Source organism: Phyllobates terribilis, unplaced genomic scaffold (assembly GCF_046119375.1).
Source record: "Phyllobates terribilis strain yellow unplaced genomic scaffold, ASM4611937v1 Scaffold_9__5_contigs__length_417890890, whole genome shotgun sequence".
NCBI lineage: Eukaryota > Metazoa > Chordata > Amphibia > Anura > Dendrobatidae > Phyllobates > Phyllobates terribilis.
This window is the reverse complement of record NW_027362769.1, coordinates 142,072,033-142,094,459: the sequence shown is the minus strand read 5'-3', so window position 1 is coordinate 142,094,459 and position 22,427 is coordinate 142,072,033. Positions and strand designations below refer to the sequence as shown.

At 46.9% G+C, this 22,427-nt stretch overlaps 1 protein-coding gene across 2 annotated transcripts; it reads left to right on the top strand.

Annotated features, from left to right (window-relative positions):
* Positions 1–8,025: 8,025 nt before the first annotated feature.
* Positions 8,026–18,341, top strand: DAPL1 (death associated protein like 1). Of its 2 annotated transcripts, XM_073647124.1 has the most exons (5): positions 8,026–8,292; positions 8,365–8,403; positions 12,662–12,758; positions 14,439–14,499; positions 18,116–18,341. In XM_073647124.1, exons 1-5 carry the CDS (start codon positions 8,250–8,252, stop codon positions 18,233–18,235), a joined length of 360 nt encoding a protein of 119 aa, XP_073503225.1. In that variant the 5' UTR covers positions 8,026–8,249; the 3' UTR covers positions 18,236–18,341. The 2 variants fall into 2 exon arrangements, with proteins under 2 accessions (XP_073503225.1, XP_073503224.1); XM_073647123.1 differs by having other exon boundaries at positions 8,057–8,403.
* Positions 18,342–22,427: the final 4,086 nt, after the last annotated feature.

Below are 22,427 nucleotides of genomic sequence, written 5' to 3'. Positions count from 1 at the left end.
TAACTGTTGGACACAGTAATGTTTCTGCCTTGAAATGAGGTTTATTGTACTAACAGAAAATGTGCAATCTGCATTCAAACAAAATTTGACAGGTGCATAAGTATGGGCACCTCACCAGAAAAGTGACATTAATATTTAGCAATTCCTCCTTTTGCAAAAATAACAGCCTCTAGTCGCTTCCTGTAGCTTTTAATGAGTTCCTGGATCCTGGATGAAGGTATTTTTGAACATTCCTCTTTACAAAACAATTCCAGTTCAGTTAAGTTTGATGGTCGCCGAGCATGGACAGCCCTCTTCAAATGATCCCACAGATGTTCAATGATATCCAGGTCTGGGGACTGGGATGGCCATTCCAGAACATTGTAATTGTTCCTCTGCATGAATGCCTGAGTAGATTTGGAGCGGAGTTTTGGATCATTGTCTTGCTGAAAGATTCATCCCCTGCGTAACTTCAACTTTATCACTGATTCTTGAACATTATTGTCAAGAATCTGCTGATACTGAGTGGAATCCATGCGTCCCTCAACTTTAACAAGATTCCCGGTGCCGGCATTGGCCACACAGCCCCAAAGCATGATGGAACCTCCACCAAATTTTACTGTGGGTAGCAAGTGTTTTTCTTGGAATTTTGTGTTTTTTTGACGTCATGCATAACTCAATCTTGGTTTCATCAGTCCACAGGACCTTCTTCCAAAAAGAAATTGGCTTCTCCAAATGTGCTTTGGCATACCTCAGCCGACTCTGTTTGTGGCGTGCTTGCAGAAACGGCTTCTTTCGCATCACTCTCCCATAGAGCTTCTCCTTGTGCAAACTGCGTTGTATAGTTGACCGATGCACAGTGACACCATCTGCAGCAAGTTGATGCTGCAGCTCTCTGGAGGTGGTCTGAGGATTGTCCTTGACTGATCTCACCATTCTTCTTCTCTGCCTTTCTGATGTTTTTCTTGGCCTGCCTCTTCTGGCCTTAACAAGAACTGTCCCTGTGTTCTTCCATTTCCTTACTATGTTCCTCACAGTGGAAACTGACAGGTTAAATCTCTGAGACAGCATTTTGTATCCTTCCCCTGAACAACTATGTTGAATAATCTTTGTTTTCAGATCATTTGACAGTTGTTTTGAGGAGCCCATGATGCCACTCTTCAGAGGAGATTCAAACAGGAGAACAACTTGCAAGTGGCCACTTTAAGTAGCTTTTCTCATGATTGCATACACCTGGCTATGAAGTTCAAAGCTCAATGAGGTTACAAAGCCAAAAAAAGTGCTTTAGTAAGTCAGTATAAAGTAGGTAGGAGTATTTAAAACAAGAAAATGATAAGGGTGCCCATACTTATGCACCTGTCAAATTTTGTTTGAATGCAGATTGCACATTTTCTGTTAGTACAATAAACCTCATTTCAAGGCAGAAACATTACTGTGTCCAACAGTTATTACATATATCAAACTGAAAGAGATGCTGCAAAAACACCAATTTTAAGAAAACATTAAGCTTAAGATTAATAGGGGTGCCCAAACTTTTTCATATAACTGTATGCCCGCCCTAATGTGGCACCCCTGGGGGTTCGATCGCCACAGAGGTACTGCATCTCTTTGATGAGGTGTGGTATCTCTCCTTCGAGGTAAGGATGGTGCAGCTGTCAGGACCCAACCTCTACATCCAACACTACACTTCTCCCACCTGCAGGGGGGGCTAATAGGCACCAGTGTGCTGCCCCAGTCGGGATAGGTGGAGAGGGGGGAACCAAAAGCTAGGGGGAACCATGTAGTGGGTGAGGGTGGAGGACTAACATGTAGGTTACACTTAATAATTCATATTTAATAAACAGCTGATGGGGACACGGTCCTCGTACTCTGGTCTTGAGTCGAGGAGCGGGCAAGAGTTAACGGCTGTCTCTACCCGGTCAAGGTCCCTACCCAAGAAGGCCTGGAGCAGAGGAGTGTAGCTCCACCGCAAAAGGATCCCAGGGGGATGCAGGCGGAGCGGTGTACGCCACCTGTCCTCGCTATTCTGGCCTAGTCAGAGGGATTCCGGCTGCAAGAGGGGTACCGGCCCCCGACACCTGACTTTGCTACTTCATGTCCTAGTCAGGAAAGCCCGGAAGGCTCAGTGGATCCCACCGGGTAACAGACGGAGCGGAGTTGCCACCCGTACCCTTGTTTTGTGCATAGTCCAGAGGGAGACCCGGCCTTTCTACACACACACGGACAGGAGAGGACTTAGTTTGAAGTCTAGGAACACTCTGGTGCGGGGTCCTGGCCAAAGCACCTGAACTACTTGGAGGTTGTCGGACCCCCGGTCCTGGTGGCCGCAGAGCCCCGTGAGGAGCAGGGAGAAGCCTTGCAGCTGCATGCTCTACCGTGAGTAAAAACCCTGGAAGTCTACCCCTATGGCCTCCGGTCCCTTTATTTCTGCACCGCACCGCACAGCACCAGAACTTCTGACTATTACTCCCTCCATCCGCCTCTCTGCCCTGAGGCCCTGCTCCGCCTGTGGGGAGTAGCACCAACTACAGCTGCCACTACATCCCGCCTCAGAGGACTGCAGCAGCGCTGGTGGTCATCACCAGATACCACAGGTGGCGTAGTCGATAGCAACCACTCAACCCTGATAGCCCATTACTTTTATGTGAAGGCCCTGGGCACGGTACGGGTCCTGGCCACGACTGCCTCCCCAACATCTTACCCGGCTCTGAGTACCCCATTTCCCAGGGAGGGCTGTGAGCGTCACAACCTGGCGTAGTCGGCAGGATCGCGTGCCCGCAGCATCGGAAGGAGATTGCCCATTGCTACCGGGTACTGTGCGCCTTTTACCTTAGACTGTCGTTTTCCACTTAAAATGGCGCCCGCCCAAGAAGAACGGACGCCATAATGTGCAGAAAGAACAGTTTCCTAGCACCTCCTATCGTGGGCCAGGCTCTCCCATGGCGCCAAAAGAGCAGACAACCCCTTCCATTAGAGACTATCCGTGGGGTAGTGCCCGTCAAAATGGATGGGATGTCCGAAGGCGTGCCTGTCAGCCTACCGCCCTGGAGCCGCCCCGAAAAGAGGAGGGAACGGGAAAAACCACAAGGTGCGGCCATAACAGTCCGAGACTTACCATCCTCAGGAGCGGACATGGACGCTGCCGAGGGAAGTCTACCGGAGCTTTCCGAACTCGGCCCAGGTTCTTCTCCCGTCGGCGAGGAGGGTGGCCTGACCCTGACCCCGGGAGATAAAGAGTTTCTCCGAAAGGAAACCGCGGACCTTGCTAGAAGGGTAGCTGAGGCCCAGCAAGTGGCGTCCGCCGCGTGGCGGGAAGAAATGCTGCAACGGATCCGGGCCCGCCGTCAAGGAGCGGCAACTTGGGAGGAAGAGGCAACAGAGGTCGCGTGCAGCCCAGGATCGGGTGAGTGCGATACCCCCATCCCGGCTGCTGAGCCCACCGTGCCCCTCCTGGATCTGATGACGGAATACCTGCTACCAGGTGCGGTAACCTGGGAGCAGGTCTTTGCCCCGGAGCTAGAGGCCTCCGCCATCGGCAGGAACCTGCATTGCCTCTGGCCTCCCGTCTCGGAAGAACCTGTGTCTGCTGGGGTATCCACCGACCCCAACCTGGACTGGTCCGCACTCCCTGAGGACCTGCAGCAGCCCCTGCTGTCACCGCTGCCCGCACCTACAGTTACCTGGCCGGCAGCTGAAGAGTGGGCCTGGGACAACCAGGGGGGGGACCTGATGGGCTTCCCCCGGGAGACCCGGGCTGAAGCGCGGAGGAGGAGCGAGCAGTGTCGGCAGCAAATCCTCCAGCTCCTTCGGGAGCAATGGCAGAGGGAGGTCCGCTGCGAGCGCCTCGAGGTGCGAGCCAAGGCTGCAAAATCCAGGGCCCGCCAGGAGGAGGCAGCCCGTCCAAGCCCCCGTGAGGAAGGGCAAGTTGTCCGCTTCCACCATGAGGCGGGATGGGGCTTCATCAGGAGTCCCCAGTTCGAGCAAGACGTCTTTGTCAGCCGGCGGGACATCGAGCCGCGGCTGAAGAAGGGACACCCTGGCCGGAACCTCTTCCCGGGTGACTTTGTGTCGTACACCCGCCACCACGGGGTGCGGGGGTGGTACACCCTGGATGTTCATAAAGTGTCTAGGAGTAATGCCCCCTCGCGCTCGACAGTGGAGGACCGGTCAGCCTCCGTTGGGAGGAATGTGCCTTTTCCCCGGTGGGGACCCGTGGATTAAGCGGTCCCGGCGGCTGTAACCTTTTTGCAGTTATGTTATTATGTTTGCAGTTAACCATGTTTTTCTCCCGGATTCTAGAGACATTCGTCCCTGCGGACTTGCAGTAGACTGACTCTTCTATTGTATATAGTTTGCATCTCTTTAGGTGCTCCCTATTGGTTTTATGTAAAACCGCGTATACTTCTACCTCAGACCTCAGAAGAAAAACCTGTCTTGCGTGGCTCTCCTGGAGGTCCAACTCGGGATCTTCATGCCCTGCAGCCACCCCAGGGCCTACGTTGAGGGTTTGGGACAGGTCCCTCGCGCTTCTGAACTGACTCTTCCTCGTTGCACTTTAACCCGTCTGTCTATATGCATAATGTCTCTTGATGGTTTTATATTTTTATACTTTTATAATATTTACAGTTTGTAACGTTAAAGGAAAAGTGCCTCCCATGCTGGGAATAATTGTTACACCAAAAATATAAAAAGTCTGTACCAGGTTTTGCTCTCTTTGCAGCCCGCGGACGTGCTGTGTTTCACCAGTGGGGAATGTGGCGCCCCTGGGGGTTCGATCGCCACAGAGGTACTGCATCTCTTTAATGGGGTGTGGTATCTCTCCTTCGAGGTAAGGATGGTGCAGCTGTCAGGACCCCACCTCTACATCCAACACTACACTTCTCCCACCTGCAGGGGGGGCTAATAGGCACCAGTGTGCTGCCCCAGCCGGGATAGGTGGAGAGGGGGGAACCATGTAGTGGGTGAGGGTGGAGGATGCACATGTAGGTTACACCTAATAATTCATATTTAATAAACAGCCATCTTGGGCTTAAGGTCTTTTGATTGTGATCTCCATCACTGAACGTGGCTTTCTGTGTGAACCTGCAGCTGATGGGGACACGGTCCTCGTACTCTGGCCTTGAGTCGAGGAGCGGGAAAGAGTTAACGGCTGTCTCTACCCGGTCAAGGTCCCTACCCAAGAAGGCCTGGAGCAGAGGAGTCTAGCTCCACCGCAAAAGGATCCCAGGGGGATGCAGACGGAGCGGTGTACGCCACTTGTCCTCGCTATTCTGGCCTAGTCAGAGGGATTCCGGCTGCAAGAGGGGTACAGGCCCCCGACACCTGATTTTGCTACTTCATGTCCTAGTCAGGAAAGCCCGGAAGGCTCAGTGGATCCCACCGGGTAACGGACGGAGCGGAGTTGCCACCCGTATCCTTGTTCTGTGCATAGTCCAGAGGGAGACCCGGCCTTTCTACACACACACGGACAGGAGAGGACTTAGTTTGAAGTCTAGGAACACTCTGGTGCGGGGTCCTGACCAAAGCACCTGAACTACTCGGAGGTTGTCGGACCCCGGTCCTGGTGGCCGAAGAGCCCCGTGAGGAGCAGGGAGAAGCCTTGCAGTCGCATGCTCTACCGTGAGTAAAAACCCTGGAAGTCTACCCCTATGGCCTCCGGTCCCTTTATTTCTGCACCGCACAGCACCAGAACTTCTGCTTATCAGGCTATGTGCACACGATGCGTTTTTAATGCGTTTCCGCAGCGTTTTTGCAGCTGTGGAAACGCATTAAAAACGCTTGGTAGAAGGTCTGCCATGTTCCCCAATGATAATCGACATGTGCTGTGCACATGCTGCGGAAATTTCCGCTGCGGATTATCATTGCGGAAAAAAACGCAGCACTACCAATTATTTTGCGGAAGTGCTGCGTCTTCGCCGCCATTGACTTGCATTAGACCGCATGGATTACGCATCACTGTATATGTAGATGCGTAATCCAAGCGTTCTAATGTGCGGATGGTACCTGGGTGTAGAGGACAGGAGACTCTCCTCCGGACCCAGGTACCATTAAAAAATCTGTAAAAAAAGAATAAAATTAAAAATAAAAGTATACTTACCTTCTGTCGACCCGCGCACCGCTCCTGCTTGGTTCCTGGCACTTTGCAGTGAGTTGAAGGACCTGTGCTGACGTCAGAGTCATGTGACGGGTCACGTGACGCTGACGTCGGCAGGTCTTTCAATTCACTGTTGCTGGCAAGGGAGAACGAAGTGAGCGGTACACCGGGGGCCATCGGAGGGTAAGTATACATTTATTTTTTTATTTTTACCACTCTCTCGGGTCACACTATATAAATCCATGCTGTTTGCATGGATTTATATAGTGTGACCTAGTTGTCACAAGCACTTTCCAAGTGATGCTAATCGCTTGGAAAGCGCTTGTCAATCCGCATGCGGAAATGTCAGTGGGTAACTGCTCCATTTTCGCATGTCCCTGGCAGGAAAACGCATGTACAATCCGCATGTACAATCTGCATGTACAATCCGCATGTACAATCTGCATGTACAATCCGCATGCGTTTTTTTCTGCCAGGGAGATGCAGAAACGCTCAGGAAAAAATCCTGAGCATTTCTGCATCGTGGGCACATAGCCTCACTCCCTCCATCCGCCTCTCTGCCCTGAGGCCCTGCTCCGCCTGTGGGGAGTAGCACCAACTACAGCTGCCACTACATCCCGCCTCAGAGGACTGCAACAGCGCTGGTGGTCATCACCAGATACCACAGGTGGCGTAGTCGATAGCAACCACTCAACCCTGATAGCCCATTACTTTTATGTGACGGCCCTGGGCACGGAACGGGTCCTGGCCACGACTGCCTCCCCAACATCTGACCCGGCTCCGAGTACCCCATTTCCCAGGGAGGGCTGTGAGCGTCACACTTGCTTTGCAATGTTCATCATGGATGCCATCCGTGTGCTTTCTGCGATTTCCTTGGACCCATACACACATATAGGTAAATTTTGTGACTCCGATCAAAAACAAACAGATGTCCATGAGTTTTTGCTGACCCTCGGTCTACAAAAAAACATGGACATGTGAACAACCCCATAGATTATAATGGTTATGTTTACAATCCATGCAAAAATGGAACAAGTATATGAGTCACAGACGTCTGGATGTCTTCGCTGATCCCCTCTATAATCTTCACCCTCGGTCTCTCATGCTGGTACCTGATCGCCTTCACCTGGGACAGACTCTGCAGGCTGCAGCTCAGGCAGGAGCTTTATGAATGCAGCTCTGTGGCCCGTGGTAAGGCCGTATTCACACCTCTGTACATCGCAGTCTGAGTATAGACCACAATGCATGGACTGGTCACCGGTCTCCTGACAGCCTCATAACCCATGAATCACGTCTGTGTGAATGCGGCTCAACCCTGAGCAGTGAATGCTATTCATCCTGCGTCAGTGGAGATGTGGGAAGACGCTGTTCAGACTTTCCGATGCGACTGCAGAAGTGATTTTTTTTCCCCAAAAAAGCAGCAGAGGGGGATCCAAAGCCAAGCACCAGTTGTGGTCTCTACGTATTAGTCGTCTACGTTTTTTTTTTAGCTGGGCTAAAGGGTCTCCTACATTTTGGTAAAAAGGTGGCGAATCCATTTTAAACCTGCTTGTACTTACAGCTCAGTGCAAGGGCCTATTGGCAATCCACAAGCGTCGATCATTACTGGACATGAACGACATTAGTCGCATTGTGCAAAAGTATTACATAAAAGCTCAACCACAATCATCGGAGGCAGAAACGCCTTCAACCGCACATCTGTCCTGTGTGAACGGGGTCATTGTTGCAGCACGAGCTCGGCTTCCTGCAATGATCCTTGTTCAGATGAATGGGACAGTCACAGATAATTCTGCATCCGTTTTGTTGTGAGTGCCCCCCAGTAATTCCGCGCAGTCGCCCTGCAGTCACCCGCGGCCGCCGCATCACCTCGCCCCTATTTCCTGTATTTTCTCCGTTCTACAGTCGAGCAAAACACGTAGGGCCCCGCTCAGGGGGGCTCCCAACATCAAAATCCCCCGCAAAGTCTTGCAGAAAGTAACTAAGTGGTGTTCCCCTCTGGTGATTGTCAGATGAATGCTCCTTGTTACATTGTATCAGACTAAAGCGAAGATTTAAGAATCAGCTGATCCCCAAACAGAATGAAAACAAAGCCCTGGCCACGAGCCCCCGCCGCGCCTCCTTCTGTATAAAAGCGCAGGGCTGAGCTGTATGGGGGCAGAAAACAAAGTGTGAGAGGATGGCTAAAGAGGGTGCTGAGAGGATGGCTAAAGAGGGTGCTGAGAGGATGGCTAAAGAGGGTGCTGAGAGGATGGCTAAAGAGGGTGCTGAGAGGATGGCTAAAGAGGGTGCTGTGCAGGTCACCGAGCTAAAGGGCGGCCACCTCCCTGCAGGTGAGTGGGTGGCACTGGGGCTGCGTTTGGGGCTGATTTTGGCTTTTGCAGGGTCAGAGCCGCACTGGGATCTTTCACTCTGGACAAAGATTCCGTTTGTTGTTACTAGTCTTGTATCTAAATATCCCGGCCAAGGCCAAGGAGCTTGTTGGTGCTCCGCACCTGGGCACATACCCATCTATGCCAATGAGTGGAACTAAAACCAGCGAGATATATTGGTGAAATAGAGGATTTATTTATTTTTTTTTGCAAACTTAAAGACCCCACGTGCTGCTGTGCATGGGAGGTGCCGGACGCTGCCATTGGGGGGAGGGGATACATTTAGTCATTTTTCTTTCCAAGAAGTGTGTGATAGTTACTCGCATTCCTGAACTTTGGAATAATAAATGTACAACTTGCATGTTTATCTGAGCTGCTAAATATGCATCTAAAGGGGAAGGAGGGCGCAGCAATACTGCATAGTCTGAACGCAGCTCTCTCCCTTGCTTCAGTTCACAAACTAAATGGTTGTCCTGAAAACATTATGCTGATGGTCACCTACTTTATATCATGTGTGTGACACTTGAAGAACAATTCAAAAATAAATCTCATGGTGTCTAGTTGTGACCTATAGAAAATCCAACCAATCCATTTAGAAACGTGACTTACTTGTCACACACGACTTATCTGTAACTTTGTTGTTTTACCTACAGCAAAATCCGAGCTCTAAAATAGTCGTGTGACAACAAGTCGCAGACAAGTAGTTAGTCACGTGACTTGTCTGATAACATGTCGCCCCTGACTAAATACTATGTCAGACTGATCTAAATATAAAATGGCCCCGCCACTTTTTTTTCCAAATGGATAGTGGGGGCTTTCTACATTTCTACAACATTCTAGTAGTTTAATGTTTTTGTTTGTTTTCAAAACTTTACAAGCACACTTGCTGCTATAGATCCTGAAGTGCAGAGGAGGTGCCGGCCGCTGCAGGGTCTATTGGGGGAGGAGATAAGAATTATTTTATTACTTGTTTGTTTGTTTTTTTTCCTCTTGTAAGAAGTGTGGCCAGCAGTGTCTGATAGTCACACAGCACCTTACACCCTGACCCTTGAACCTTAGGCTAGGTACAGATGACTATGTTTTTCTATTTTCCTTTGATCGGTCCGAGGAAAAAAAAAACTGACGTGCATGTTTTGTTGGATTGCGCTCAGACCGAAAATACTGCCATGTGCACGAGCCCTTAGAGCAGGGATGTCAAACACACAGAGGGCTCTAAATGAAAAACTTGGACAAAGTGGTGGGCCAACCAGTATACAGTATAACTGGCCCCACACAGCCCTCCACGCAGAATAATGGGCCCACATAGGGGTGGTGGTTCTGGTGTCGTGGGCCAAATAAAACCACCCTGCGGGCCCAAGTTGGACATGTATGCCTTAGAGTAATAGAAAGATGTGCATGTCATACATTTGGGCTAAATATGCAATTAAAGGGGAAGGAGGTTGAAGTAATATTGCATAAAAGGACCCCCAGCTCCCTCTCTAGCTTCAGTTCACAAACTAATTGGTTGTCCCACAGAATATTATGCCAATGGTTACCTTTTTTTAAAGAGGTTGCCTGCTACTTTTACATTGATTACCGATCCTTCGGCTAGGCCATCAATGTTTGATTGGCCGAGGATACCCGTCACCCCCGCCAATCAGCTGTTATCGGTGTCTGCCTGAAATGCTCACTTGCAGAGCTGGCAGTGGCCGGGGTTGGATACTACACATCCGCCTCCTTGTCAAATCCATAAGAGGCAGATGTGCAGTACCCTGCGATTGCCACTATTAAAGACGGAGCTGCTCTGAAAGTGAGTATTTCTGGCCGACACGGATAACAGCTGATAGGCGGAGATGCCGGGTGTTGGACCCCAACTGATCAGACATTGAAGACTTATCCTAAGGATAGGTCATCAATCAAAAGGTAGTGGATAATATAACATGTTCTGGTGTCTTTTGTCACTTTTGAGCAATTTTTAAAAGTGTGTGTGTGTGGTATGTATGTATGTTCCATTACTTCCTATAGACAATCCAACACGTTTGGAAACGTTTGACTGTCACTGTCTGCATGTGACCTACTTGCCATAGACCTCCAATGCAAGTAACACGTGACTTATCTGCAACTTGACTTTTTTATCTACAGCAAAATCTGAGCTCTAAAATGGTTTCTTGCAAATTATCTTTGTTTTTCCTTAAACTTTAAACCTCTCAAGTTGTCGCTGTCTCGCCCTACCTAGTGGGGCTCCATGAAGCTGTTAGCAGCCATCTGTCACTATGATTTTATCACCTGAGTGAATCCCATTCACACGCATTGTGATGCCAGACATGAGTCTCAGACTGTTAGAGAAAAGAGTGAGGAGGTCATCATCGATTAACACTTGTAACTGGGTTCATTCAAACAATGACTCCATGTCCAGCATTTTTCGTGCAAACTATCGTTTGTTTCTGAACATCACATACTTCTTTCTCCTCCGAGTTCACCGTTCTCACAGCCAGGCCTTCATCTTGTCTTTTCAACAATGAACATAAAATCCACTGAACAAGAATTCCCCATAGTTTGCAGTTTTCATGCAAGGTTTCACAATTTGTAATGTAGCGGCTGCGGGGCAGAATTAGTATATGACTTCTTCCGATGTGAGGACATTCTGAATTCCAGGGATCAGCGGCATGGAGCTATGTAATGTGTAGAACTGAGAATTGCCCCTGAATGTTTTTGCACTCCAGATTTTCCCCAACTGTCCTCCAGATTGCATGTCTATGGGTTAAATAATACTTATTGAGAGAAATGTCAAAAGCAGCAATGTGCAGATAGTATTCACATCTCGGGTTGGGAAGTGGAGGCCCACCAGGGAATTCACCAGTTCCCCCAGTGGGCCAGTCCAAGCCTGCTCATCTGGGCAAGTTATCACCTTTCCATCTATCACTGGGTGTCTGATTGCTGCAACTCCCACTAATATACTCTGAAAAGCCCTCTTAGAATTGCAACACCATCCAAATATGGCCATCTGTTTTAGACAAGCCATCTTGTATCTCCAGTAGCCCCAGCTCCATTTTAATTGGACATTTCTGAACCCTTTTCTTGGGATCAGTAGGGGTTGTAGAGATGGAAGTTGTACCTGTGCTCTGGTGACTATGGGGGCCCAAGGCTTTCACGGTCATGGGAAAACAATGGAGCTTGGTAGGAGTGTAAAGCCCCCGTCTCGCATAGCGAGATCGCTGCTGTGTCACGGTTTTGGTGACGCAACAGCGACCTCACCAGCGATGTCGCTATGTGTGACACTTTGCAGCGATCAGGCCCCTGCTGTGAGATCGCTGCAAAATGTCCTGGACCATTTTTTGGTCATTGCCCTCCCGCTGGTCAGCACACATCGCTGTGTGACCAGCGGGAGCAGCGATCAGGCTGGTAACCATGATAAACATCGGGTTACTAGGGGCACACGCACACCTAGTAACCCGTTGTTTATCATGGTTACGAGCCTGCTAAAGTGAGCGGTAACCTCCCGCTCACCGTAGCAGAGTGGTAACCATGATAAACAACGGGTTACTAGATGCACGTGTGCCCCTAGTAACCCGATGTTTACCATAGTTACCAGCCTGCTCCTGCTTCAGCAGGCTGGTAACCAGGAGCAGGACATCGTGGAAAGATTCTTTCCACGATGTCGCTGCTCCCCCTGATCGCTGGTGAGCCTGCCTGTTTGACAGCTCACCAGCGACCACATAGCGACGCAGCAACGATCCCTGACAGGTCGTATCGTTGTCGGGATCGTTGCAGCGTCGCTAAGTGTGATGGGGCCTTTACAGATTACCCCCCTACCCCCAACATGGATGTGCTAGTGAGAAACTGACATTTTTATTTTTGTAAGCACTCTTGAGAGTAAAAAAAAGGCTGAATTGGTAAGAAGATTCTCTGGCACTTAAATTTTTGTGAAATATTTTGCACCAAAATCTACATGGGGGAGGGTGTGTGTTTAAAACGGACTATTGACATGTAACAACATGGGTATTAGCCCTATTAAATATGGCTAATCTATATGCAGACCCAAGACTGTTAAAACTGCAAGTCCGCACCAGCACCCCAATGATCTGCCATAAATTCCAGAGCAAATACACATTGGATTTTCCAAAACTTAATTACTCCATGTGAACATAACCTTACAGTCTATGCACGAGCGGAACAAACAAGCCATGCTGCCTAGATGCAATGGTTAATAATATTATTTTCACCTTGTTTTTCTCTATAGTTAAAGCTGGAGGAATGCGAGTCTCCAAGAAACAAGGAAATGAAGAAAATGTTACACCAGAAAAAAATGCAAAGAAAACTACACCTGAAAAACCAAGGTATGGGGTTATGTAGCAGTACTGCGCATGAAGGCGCTTGCAGTATAAGGCTATGTTCACACGCTGCGTTTTTGCACTACCCATTGCTTTCAATGCGTGAAAAAATGCAGTAAACACTAAAAGAAGTGACATGCTACATTTTGCAAAAACACAGCTCTTTGACAAGTCAGGAAAAAAACTGTGCATGAAAGTTCTGAAATCTCAGCCTTTGCTGGTATTGTAAAATGCAGCTGTAAAGTTGCATAAAAAATGCAACGTGTGAACATAACCGAAATGTGTATCTGATTTAACTCTTAAAGAGGTCTAGCACCCCCACCGGTCAGCTATGAGTAGGTCTCTCGATGGCTAGAACAGCACAGCTCCATGCGTGATGGTCAGTTCACAAGTATTGCAGCTCAGCCCGTTAAAGTAAATGTGATCCATGGTGCAGTACCCGAGAACATCCACTATGCGGTGTACTGAGCTTTGGTGTTCTTCTGACTGCATTTCTGGCCACTGTAGGACTTCATTGGGGGAGGGGATAAAGGTTATCAGACCCCCACTGATAGGATATTGATTGAGCTGGGAATTGTCCAGTAGTGGACAACCCCTTTAAGTAATTATTTCAGGACTGCTGTCAGTTCGAGCCACAGGGACTTAGTAAGGACGCCGCATGGTGTCAGAATGCGATTAACCCTATATCTGCAGGTCAGTAGTGTTATTTTACTTGATGGGTTCCTCTGACTTTGCAGAAAAAGTAAAGTACAAAGTTTTTAGCTGTGCAAAAATATATCATTGGACAGATCAGCGTGCAAGAATTTGTTTTTGGTTTTTTTTTTTTTTTCCTTGAATGGGGCCAAAAAAAAAAAAAAAAAAATTACCGTTAGGTCTTGACTTGGTTCTTGTTGTCTTGTTTACATGCTTTTTATATGGTCTCCATTCCAGTACTGCCAAGTTAAGACGGGCATATTTGACGATCAGGATATGGACTACAATACCTGGGGTGACTATTGGTCTCTTGACCTGAATTTACAACTCTAAGTTCAGGTTAGGACAAGCCTGGTCAGACTGATCATTGTATATATAGACCGTGACCTACAGCCATGGGAGATCGGCACACCATTTAATGAAACTAACAAAAAAAACTCCATACAAATGGCATACCTGCCATGGGGCTTGGAGAAATGACTGGCTTTGATATGAAATGACAGTGTTCCACCATGTCTATATAGTAGAAATTCAGCACCATTGTGTAACATCTGACAGTACCATATGGAAATTCACAAGTGCCGGTTGAGACAACTTGTCATGTGCACTATTCCTGATCTAGGTGGCATCTTCCAGGACCGCTTGTCACATCTTTGTGCTTGGGTGAAAGACCAGAAGATGAAGGTCCTCAGGAGGGTGCAGACCTTTATACCATTTTATTCTAATAATCTTAACATAAAAGCCGAGCCAAAGTAATTTTCTTGCTCTCCATGGAAGGCATCGTTGTGAGGACCCACATAACGTTCTGAGTAACACAAGTGTTATTGTTAATAATTAGCCAAATACAGGAGAAGTTCTGCACATTCCTCCCCGTTCCGCGTGGTACGGTATGATGACGGAGCGGTGAGATGTTACACTTCACTGGTCCTCATTAGATGGAAAAAAGCTGCTATAAAATCTAATTCACCGTGTCTTCTCTGCTTCCCCCGACAGCTCTGTGGTGAACCTGCCGAAGGTGCAAACCATGAATCTCCTTCCTGGCGCTCTAGAGAAGGTCGGTGTCCGCTTACATTTTCTCTAAGTCTTTGTCTGGTTTACAATAAATCTGCCTCATCCAATACTGCGAACATGGGGATTGGCGGGAAACTTGGCTTCCCCTTTTTTTTTTTATTCCAAAACTGCACCACATCTCACCTCTCCTTCCTTGTTTGGTCACCAACTGCTGCAATACCAGACATCACCTGTGTACAGGGGTGGTGTCTGTGGAAGAAGGGAGCTCTCTCTATATAGATATAGATAGAATCTTAACTACTGCTCATGAAATGGTGGCCGCGGAGCTTACTAAAACGTAGATTTAGTTTTTAAATTTATTTTATTTTTTTTTAATTTCTCATCCCCGTTGCGGAGATATTAGGTGCTAATTTATGCTAAGACCAAAGGGTTGTTAGTAGAGATTTTTGTCTGAGGTTCTGTACTTGCTGTCCTGCAGGAGGGGACAAAGTTAACACCCCCAGGGATAAAAAAAAAAAAAAACAAAAAACAAAAAAAAAAAACACGCCCTTAGAGAATATCAGCACATGCTTTCTCATGTGAGACATGTAGTAATACAGTCCTGCTCTCCTCAATGATCTCACTGCTGGCATCTACTGTGTAGATTAAAGTAGAGCTGTACCATTACAAACACCTCTTGCATATCTCCTCTCATGGCATGATTCCTGTGCAGGGGAGTAGAGCAGAGCTGACAGTGCCCTGAGATGAAAGCTGCAGTGGTGTTTGTAATAACACATAGCTCTTCTCTACACAGTAGCTGCCAGCCGTCAGACAGCCCTGTTTGCCTCTGACCCATCATTACATGTCTCAAAGGGGGAGGCCTGTTCTGTCATTCTCTAAGGGCATGTTTGTTTTTTTTTGTTTTTTTTTTGCTCATGCATGATACCTCCTGCTTATGATTGGGTAATGTCATACAGGTAATTGCCCCTACATAATCTTTGCTAGTGCCCCCCCCCCCCCTTGTTAAGCTTAGATTATACTTTTTGTTAAGACTGACGACCATCTCTACAATGGAGATGAGAAGTTTTAAAAAAATTGCTCCACAGTGACTATTCAATGATGTGACCAGTTTAACATGCTCAAACTGGTGAAAGGTCCTCTTTAACATTAAAACCTGACTTAAACAATGGGCCATTTTCTGATGACTGTATGGAGCTATATATTAATATATACATTGCCCTGCCTGACCATGTATATACCGAGGCACCTGGTACTGCAGCAATCAGCGCTTCTGCTGTAGTGTAGATTATATTGTCACTCACAGAAGATTGGATTTGCTCTGATGTGAGCGTCTCCTCATTGTGAGGCATCAGGGTCTTCAGTGCATCTGATAGAATGGAGAACAGGCAAACTCCCTGCTGCCGTCTAGATCCGTGGATCAGCTGCACTCCTCCTCCCTCTTTCCTTCCCCTTCCCGGAAAAGCCAATAATGGGGACTGAAGTCACACAGGGAAATGCATTTTTAGCCAGTCGCTATCGGAGCATCTTGGTCGCTGAGTCCTGGCCTACAATGTCTTTCTTGCTGACTATCTGGATTTTATCATACATGGCAGCGATGTGTTAGTACTGTATCCTTACAGGATCTTCCCTCGCCCCGTAATAGGTGCTCAGAGAAATAAAGACTTTATATCGGAAGAATTTCTCTGCAAACAGAACAGGGTTGAGCGCCATGTAGCCCTGACTCCCAACTGTCCCCAATGTGGGGAGCTGTCACAGAACAGAAGGTCAGGGGTATGCCCTGACGTCACCTGTATGTCATCAGGACACCAATGCAATTGAGTACAGCAGTGGTGCAGGGAGCCGTCTGATCCCGGCTCCACCATTCCACCTGGGTAGAGACTAAAGGAACTCCAGGTCATGTGACTCGGCAGTAGAAACCAGCTCAGACTCATAGAAGCAGGGGAATTGGGGCATCATACTGTGTGAGGATCACTGTGGGGGCCGGGGGGGCATGAAATGGATACTGTGCTGTGTGGGAACTCTAATGGGCTTCACTAGGAGCAATATTTCTATATGGGCGTATATAAAATACTGGGGGAAATGGCTTAGTGTAATCTAAACATTGGTGTGGTGCACAACACCATATATGCCCCTATTTTGAAAGTTGAGAGGTACGGTGTAGCTTGGGTAGGGGCCACGTGCCGCCCTAAACTTTCCAGCAAAAGAAATTCTTGTCTGTGCTCCGATACTTTCATAAAAGCATGGCTGCCAGGAGTGCAGTCTGGTCTCTGCATCAGAAGGACGAGGCGGTCGTTGAGTTTCTTCTTACTGTCCTGATTCTTGAAAACTATGCGGGTCTTGGAAGATGCATGTGAGCTCCCATTGTGACTGTTCTCGTGTATCTTCCATATTCCTGATCCCATGCAGGGATTGGGTCATTACGAATGGTGCACTGAGGCTGGCATTATGGGGGTACTGTGTGGCTGGCACTGTTATGATGAGGGAGTCGGGTAGGCAGTTGTAGTCTAAGTGACTTAATAGTGCCTTCATTCCTGCTTGATTGACAGCTTGGACCAGCAGCATCATTTAGCCACAGGCCCAAACTCTGTGTGCTTTCCAATGCTGCTATCAGAATTGACTCTTCCTCTGCAGCACTGAAGCTCCCAAACTGGGCTGCTAACAGTGCGCTCCTAAAGATCCAGGTGTCACACAAGGTGTAGGAAAGACTAAGTGCAACACAAAGGGAAGGGGGGGTGGATGGGACGGAGCCAAGACTCCAGGGAAAAGGGCGAGTGGAGACCTCCTAGGCTGACCTTGTATTACCCTGTCTCCACTAACGTCCCTATATTGGTTCCTCACCAATCGCCGCATAGGAACCTAGACCTTGTATTTTCCTAGTGCTTGGCCCTGGATAGGGAAGTGGGCATGAGCACTAGTCAATCCCCACTAACAACTAAAGACAAAAAGGGAGACAGACACTGGGGAAAGTAACTTGGCATTAGCCGACTTCAGAGAGATCTCCAACCATCCTCCTAGCACCACATAGGAAGTTGGCAGTCTGAGAGATCCTAGCATTCACAAGGAAACATGTGAGTATCACCGGCACCTTCCTGCTGCAAAGTGAAATTATTTAAACACCCAGGGTGTCAATTAGTAGGAAGGATGTAGCCGCTGGGTCCTAGAGTGAAACAGTTAAGACGGTCTGTAATGCCAAACGAAGAGATCTTGGGCAACCAGCTGCAGGGTGACTGTCTGTTACATCTGGCACACCTGTGACACCAGGCTAGTTAAGAGCAGTATTTACAAGCTCTGTAAGAGCTTGTAAGCACTGCGCATGTTCACCCTCTGCTGCTAGACTGCAGCGCTGGCAAGTAATCAATGCAATGAGCCATAAACATTTAAAAATGCCTTTGTTTTTTTTGAGAATAGAATATTTTTAAGAAAAGTTTCAAAGTTGATTGAAATTATTTAAAATCATAGGGAAAACTTTGTAATAAAGTAAAGAAGCCAAATGAATGGTGTGTGGGAGAGGGGGGGGGGGGGGGGGGCGCTAAAGTCCTTCTGTGATCTCTAACTCCTCCATACAGGAATTTCTATTTACAATACAGCAAGTTGAAGGGCGCTTATATTGTCTTTATATTAATCAGGCTTTTTTTTTTTTTCTTACCTTGTCCCTACAGCTCAGCCACGAATTTCCTGCAGAGGCGGCACAAATGGCTCACCAGAAGCCCAGACCCACCGTGGAAAAGCTCATCCTTCCCAAAAAACAGCTTATTATCCAGCAGCCACGCAGATGTTAGAGACCACCTTCCTGCTGGCGGTCCACTAATGGGGGGCCAACTTTTGTATAAATAGCATTTTGTACCTGGCATTAATAAAAGCACTTAATAAAAGCACTTAAAATAATATATGGTCGTCTCCCAGTCATTCACTTGGATGTTCCAAACTAAAGCTCCATTATAGGGGCAGCTGCCATTACTGCTGTGGGGCTGCATTGAAGCACTTGTCCGTCTACACAATTACATTTTCTGTCCGTTTCAAACTCGCATTACATTTGACCTGGGGGAAAAAACCAGAGTGCACACAAATGACAAGTGAGAGATGATCAATTGTCTGACTTTTCTGGATGAAACTCTCTAGGAATAGGGTCATTATAGGCTTATACACTTATCAGTGGGCACTGTAAGGCTATGTTCACACCATGTTTATTTGCTGCAGATTTTTATGTAAACTTTCAGCTGCCTTTTGCAGTACCAGCAAAGTCAATGAGAAACCAGAATTCTCTGTTCACACCATGATTTTTTATTTTTTGCCTTGCATGCTTTTTTGGAAAGCGGAGCATGTCATTTCTTTCAGCCCCCCCCCCCCCCCATAGATTATCTTTTATATTAAATAATTTTGTATAGGAGGTAAAGTTGCGTGCATGGACCGACCCAGTATGGCGGCTCTTTCCGATCTGTAATGTGGACCTGAAGGTATTTTGTGCCTTGTATAAAAGCCAACCCTTTTGGGAGTGTATACTTCTGATGGGCTGCATTCACATGTGGCAGATACGCTGCTGACTTTATGGCCGGATTTACTAAAATTCTGCAGTGTAGTTTAGCTGCCACAAAATAAAGCTTTTACAGCACTTTTCCTGCAGACTAAATTTTTTTTTTTTTGTGGAAATAAACTTCTGTGGATTTTTTTTTTTTTTTTTTTTTTTTAAAAAACCTTCAGGTAAGGAAGAATAAAGTTTGTAGAAAGTTTCAATTGATACTTGGCTACATGTGTAGATGACTTTAGTTTCACTAGTAGTAAAATCTGCACATTTTTGCTGTGTGGCACATTACCTGCCTGTGTGAATGCATCTCAGTATGGGACAATACGGGCCCATGTAGGCTACTGGTACCAGTCAGGTCCAATCCATGCTGTGTGTGACTTTATCCTACCTTTCTACCTGCAGGAAAAATGTCACTATAGAATCAGTTCAATATACATGGAGATGATATGTAGAATTCACATGTTTCAACCCTCCCCCCTCTGTAGCGACGGCCACCCAAGTGTGGTCTGTCCTCTAGCAGATCTGTCGGTGCTATAAACTCCAGAATTCTGTTCCTAATATGGACAAGAATAACAGAATTCAGAACGCTGATGTAAACCGAATCATAAATTGTGCTGTTCAGAGACTGTAATGATGGTGAATGACCACTAGAGGGAGAGCTAATCCAACAAATATACTATATCTGCTTAATATGAGGGTCCTGAGATGGCTTTAATTCTCCCGTCAATCTGTGCAAGGAAGTATCATCATGCTCCAGTTTTTTTTTTTTTTTTATTTGCTTAATATTCTGCAATTTTTATCTAAATGGTGCTTGTCACCAGTGACCTAACTAGAGCCCACTGGGCCCTGATGCAAGATTTGAGGTGGGCCTCCATCCTGCCTGAATAAGTGTGTGTGAATAAATAAAATGTGTATGTATAATATATATATATGTATGTCCAGGGGTGTACACAGAGGTCATGGGGCTTTATAGAAGTATAATGCACGCCCCATAGTCTTCCATATAGTATAATACACAGTCCATAGTCATCTGTGTACTAGTATGGCCACTAACTTAAAAAATTTAAAATAATAAACCCTCCCCCTTCCATTCGCTTCCCCGCCGGCAGCTGACTTCGGCATTTGACAGGAGCGTATGACGTCATGTGTATGCAGGCGTCAGCTGCTGGCCTCTGATTGGCTGGCAGCATGTATTGTCGCGCATGGACCCGATGTCTCTGTTGCAATACACTGACAGGATGCGCATTCGAGGACGCACATCCAATTGATGTCTGTGCTGGCGTCGGTGGGCTCCTGACCCACTGAGCTGGTCGCAGCGGTGACCGCTGTAGTTACGCCTCTGGTTGTCACTGAAATAAGTCTGGTTTTCCACAAGCCCAGTGTAGATGTATAGGACGGGACGGTAGCAGAAATTTCTGCCAAACGTGACTACACCGAAAAAATACAATATACCGGTTTTGTTTTTTTATGCGTCTCGATGGTTTGGCAAATATTGGTATGTGTGAATTTTAAGGGTTATTCCCAATGTTAAAAAGCTATGAACACCTTCTGACATGGGGGGGGGGGGGGGGTACTTTTACATGTCTGACTCTTATTAACTAAATGTAGTTTCTAATGTTTCAGTCTCCAATCTTTATACTTTAATTCATTTCATAGCTTGCAGCCTGATCCAAGTTTCAGCTTTTTCCTCCTGTGGGAGTGTCTCTCCCAGTAATATAGGCTGGATGTGAGCTCTGTGTGTATCTAGGCTGCAGCTGTATTCACTTGCTTGCATGTATCAGCACCGTTTCTATCCTGCAATTCTTCTCCAGGTGTTCTCTCCTCTGTCGTGTTTTTTTTATTTTTTTTTTGTGCCCTCTGAGATTCTTCCTCCACTATCTGCTGCTTTTATTTAAAGGGTTATTTCCAAATACATAACATAAGGGATAATTTGCTGATCACTGCAGGTCTAAGTACTGGAACCATCGGTGAGATTAGGGGCTCTGCAACCCCCCACCCCCTAAACTATGACATTCAAAAGGACAGGGATTGTCTTACAGGAATCAATGTGCCATCTGCCAAAATAACCGCATCCAGATAATATGACCTGATTGTCTGTCACAGATATTTCTACAGCATGAATTTGCCTAGTTTTACCGCAGCTTGGGATGACTGACATGTATGGTGAAATAATGGGGAGCAAAAGAGAAATCCATGGGAAGGGAGTAACTGAAAAACAAACTGATGCACAGTATAGGGGGATGTGGCTGTTTGGATCTGTCTATAATATAATTCTTTACACTATAATAGACAAGCATATAGAGATTCTAATGAAATCTAGAGTCTGACCAGCAGGGGGCAATAGAATCATTCATTCTTGTTCAATAGTTCTATGGCTCCATGCCAACCACCAAATCAGTGATAGTGTTGTCTGCTCTTATGCATTTGCCATCTTTTCACCCAAATTTTTCTCAGGGCCCCAGTGCTGATCCCATGCATTGCTGCCAACAAGAGCTGCAGCATTTGTATAATGCACAAGATTGTAAGAACATGGCTGCTTTAAGAAACAGCGCCACCTTTTGCTCACGATTCTTCTGATATTGCAACTCAGTCCTATTGAAGTGAATGGAATTGAGCTGCAAAATCATAAACAAACCATGGTGGCCAGGGTTGGTTTCTGCAAGAAAACTGCCATGTTTTTCCAATCCCTTTATTTATTTTTTTTAAAACTTGCTCGACCTACTCTATTCATTGTGTATGAGACAGCTGCAGAAAGCGGAGCACAGCGCTCCACCTCCAACATTTCCATTTCCAGTAATCCCATGGCCACCTTTCCAGTCATTGTCTATCTCTCTGTAGAGATCAATTTTTTGGGGATCCAGGGATCTGATCTCAGGAATTCTACGAGTCACAACTGTCGGATCTGCAGAGATCAGGAAGTTATCAACCTTCAATTCTTGGAATTCTCCTTTTTAAAAATGTAACTTGCTGTTGCTCCCCCTAGTGGAGACTGCATACAGCCAGAATTATGTTTTGAAAATCTGCACACAATTGTGGACCCAAAAAGCAATGGTCTGTTTCATAAGAATGGAGGATTCTTCTGGGCTTGAACTAAACTTTTTTCCCATTATTCTGTAACTGTAGATTGCCATATCTTAACGGTGTGCAATATATACATTGTCAGTATTCCCCTTAATTGCAAGATAGAGCGGGTGGTCAAGAATACGATTTGCATACTGTCAGTCATGAGCCCACAAGATTCTCATCTGTTTCTCCTAGTTGAACACTAAAGTGGTGAGTGAGAATCTAGAAAGCATGTGATCGCCCTCTCAAGCTAACAATTGGGGGGGTGTGCGCATATCTGTAGTCAGATAGGCGAAAACCCCTTTTATGGTGCAAAGTAATCCCCCGATGGCAGATGTCATAGCTATAAAGTGAAATTACCTGAAACTTCTAACCTATGTTCCCAC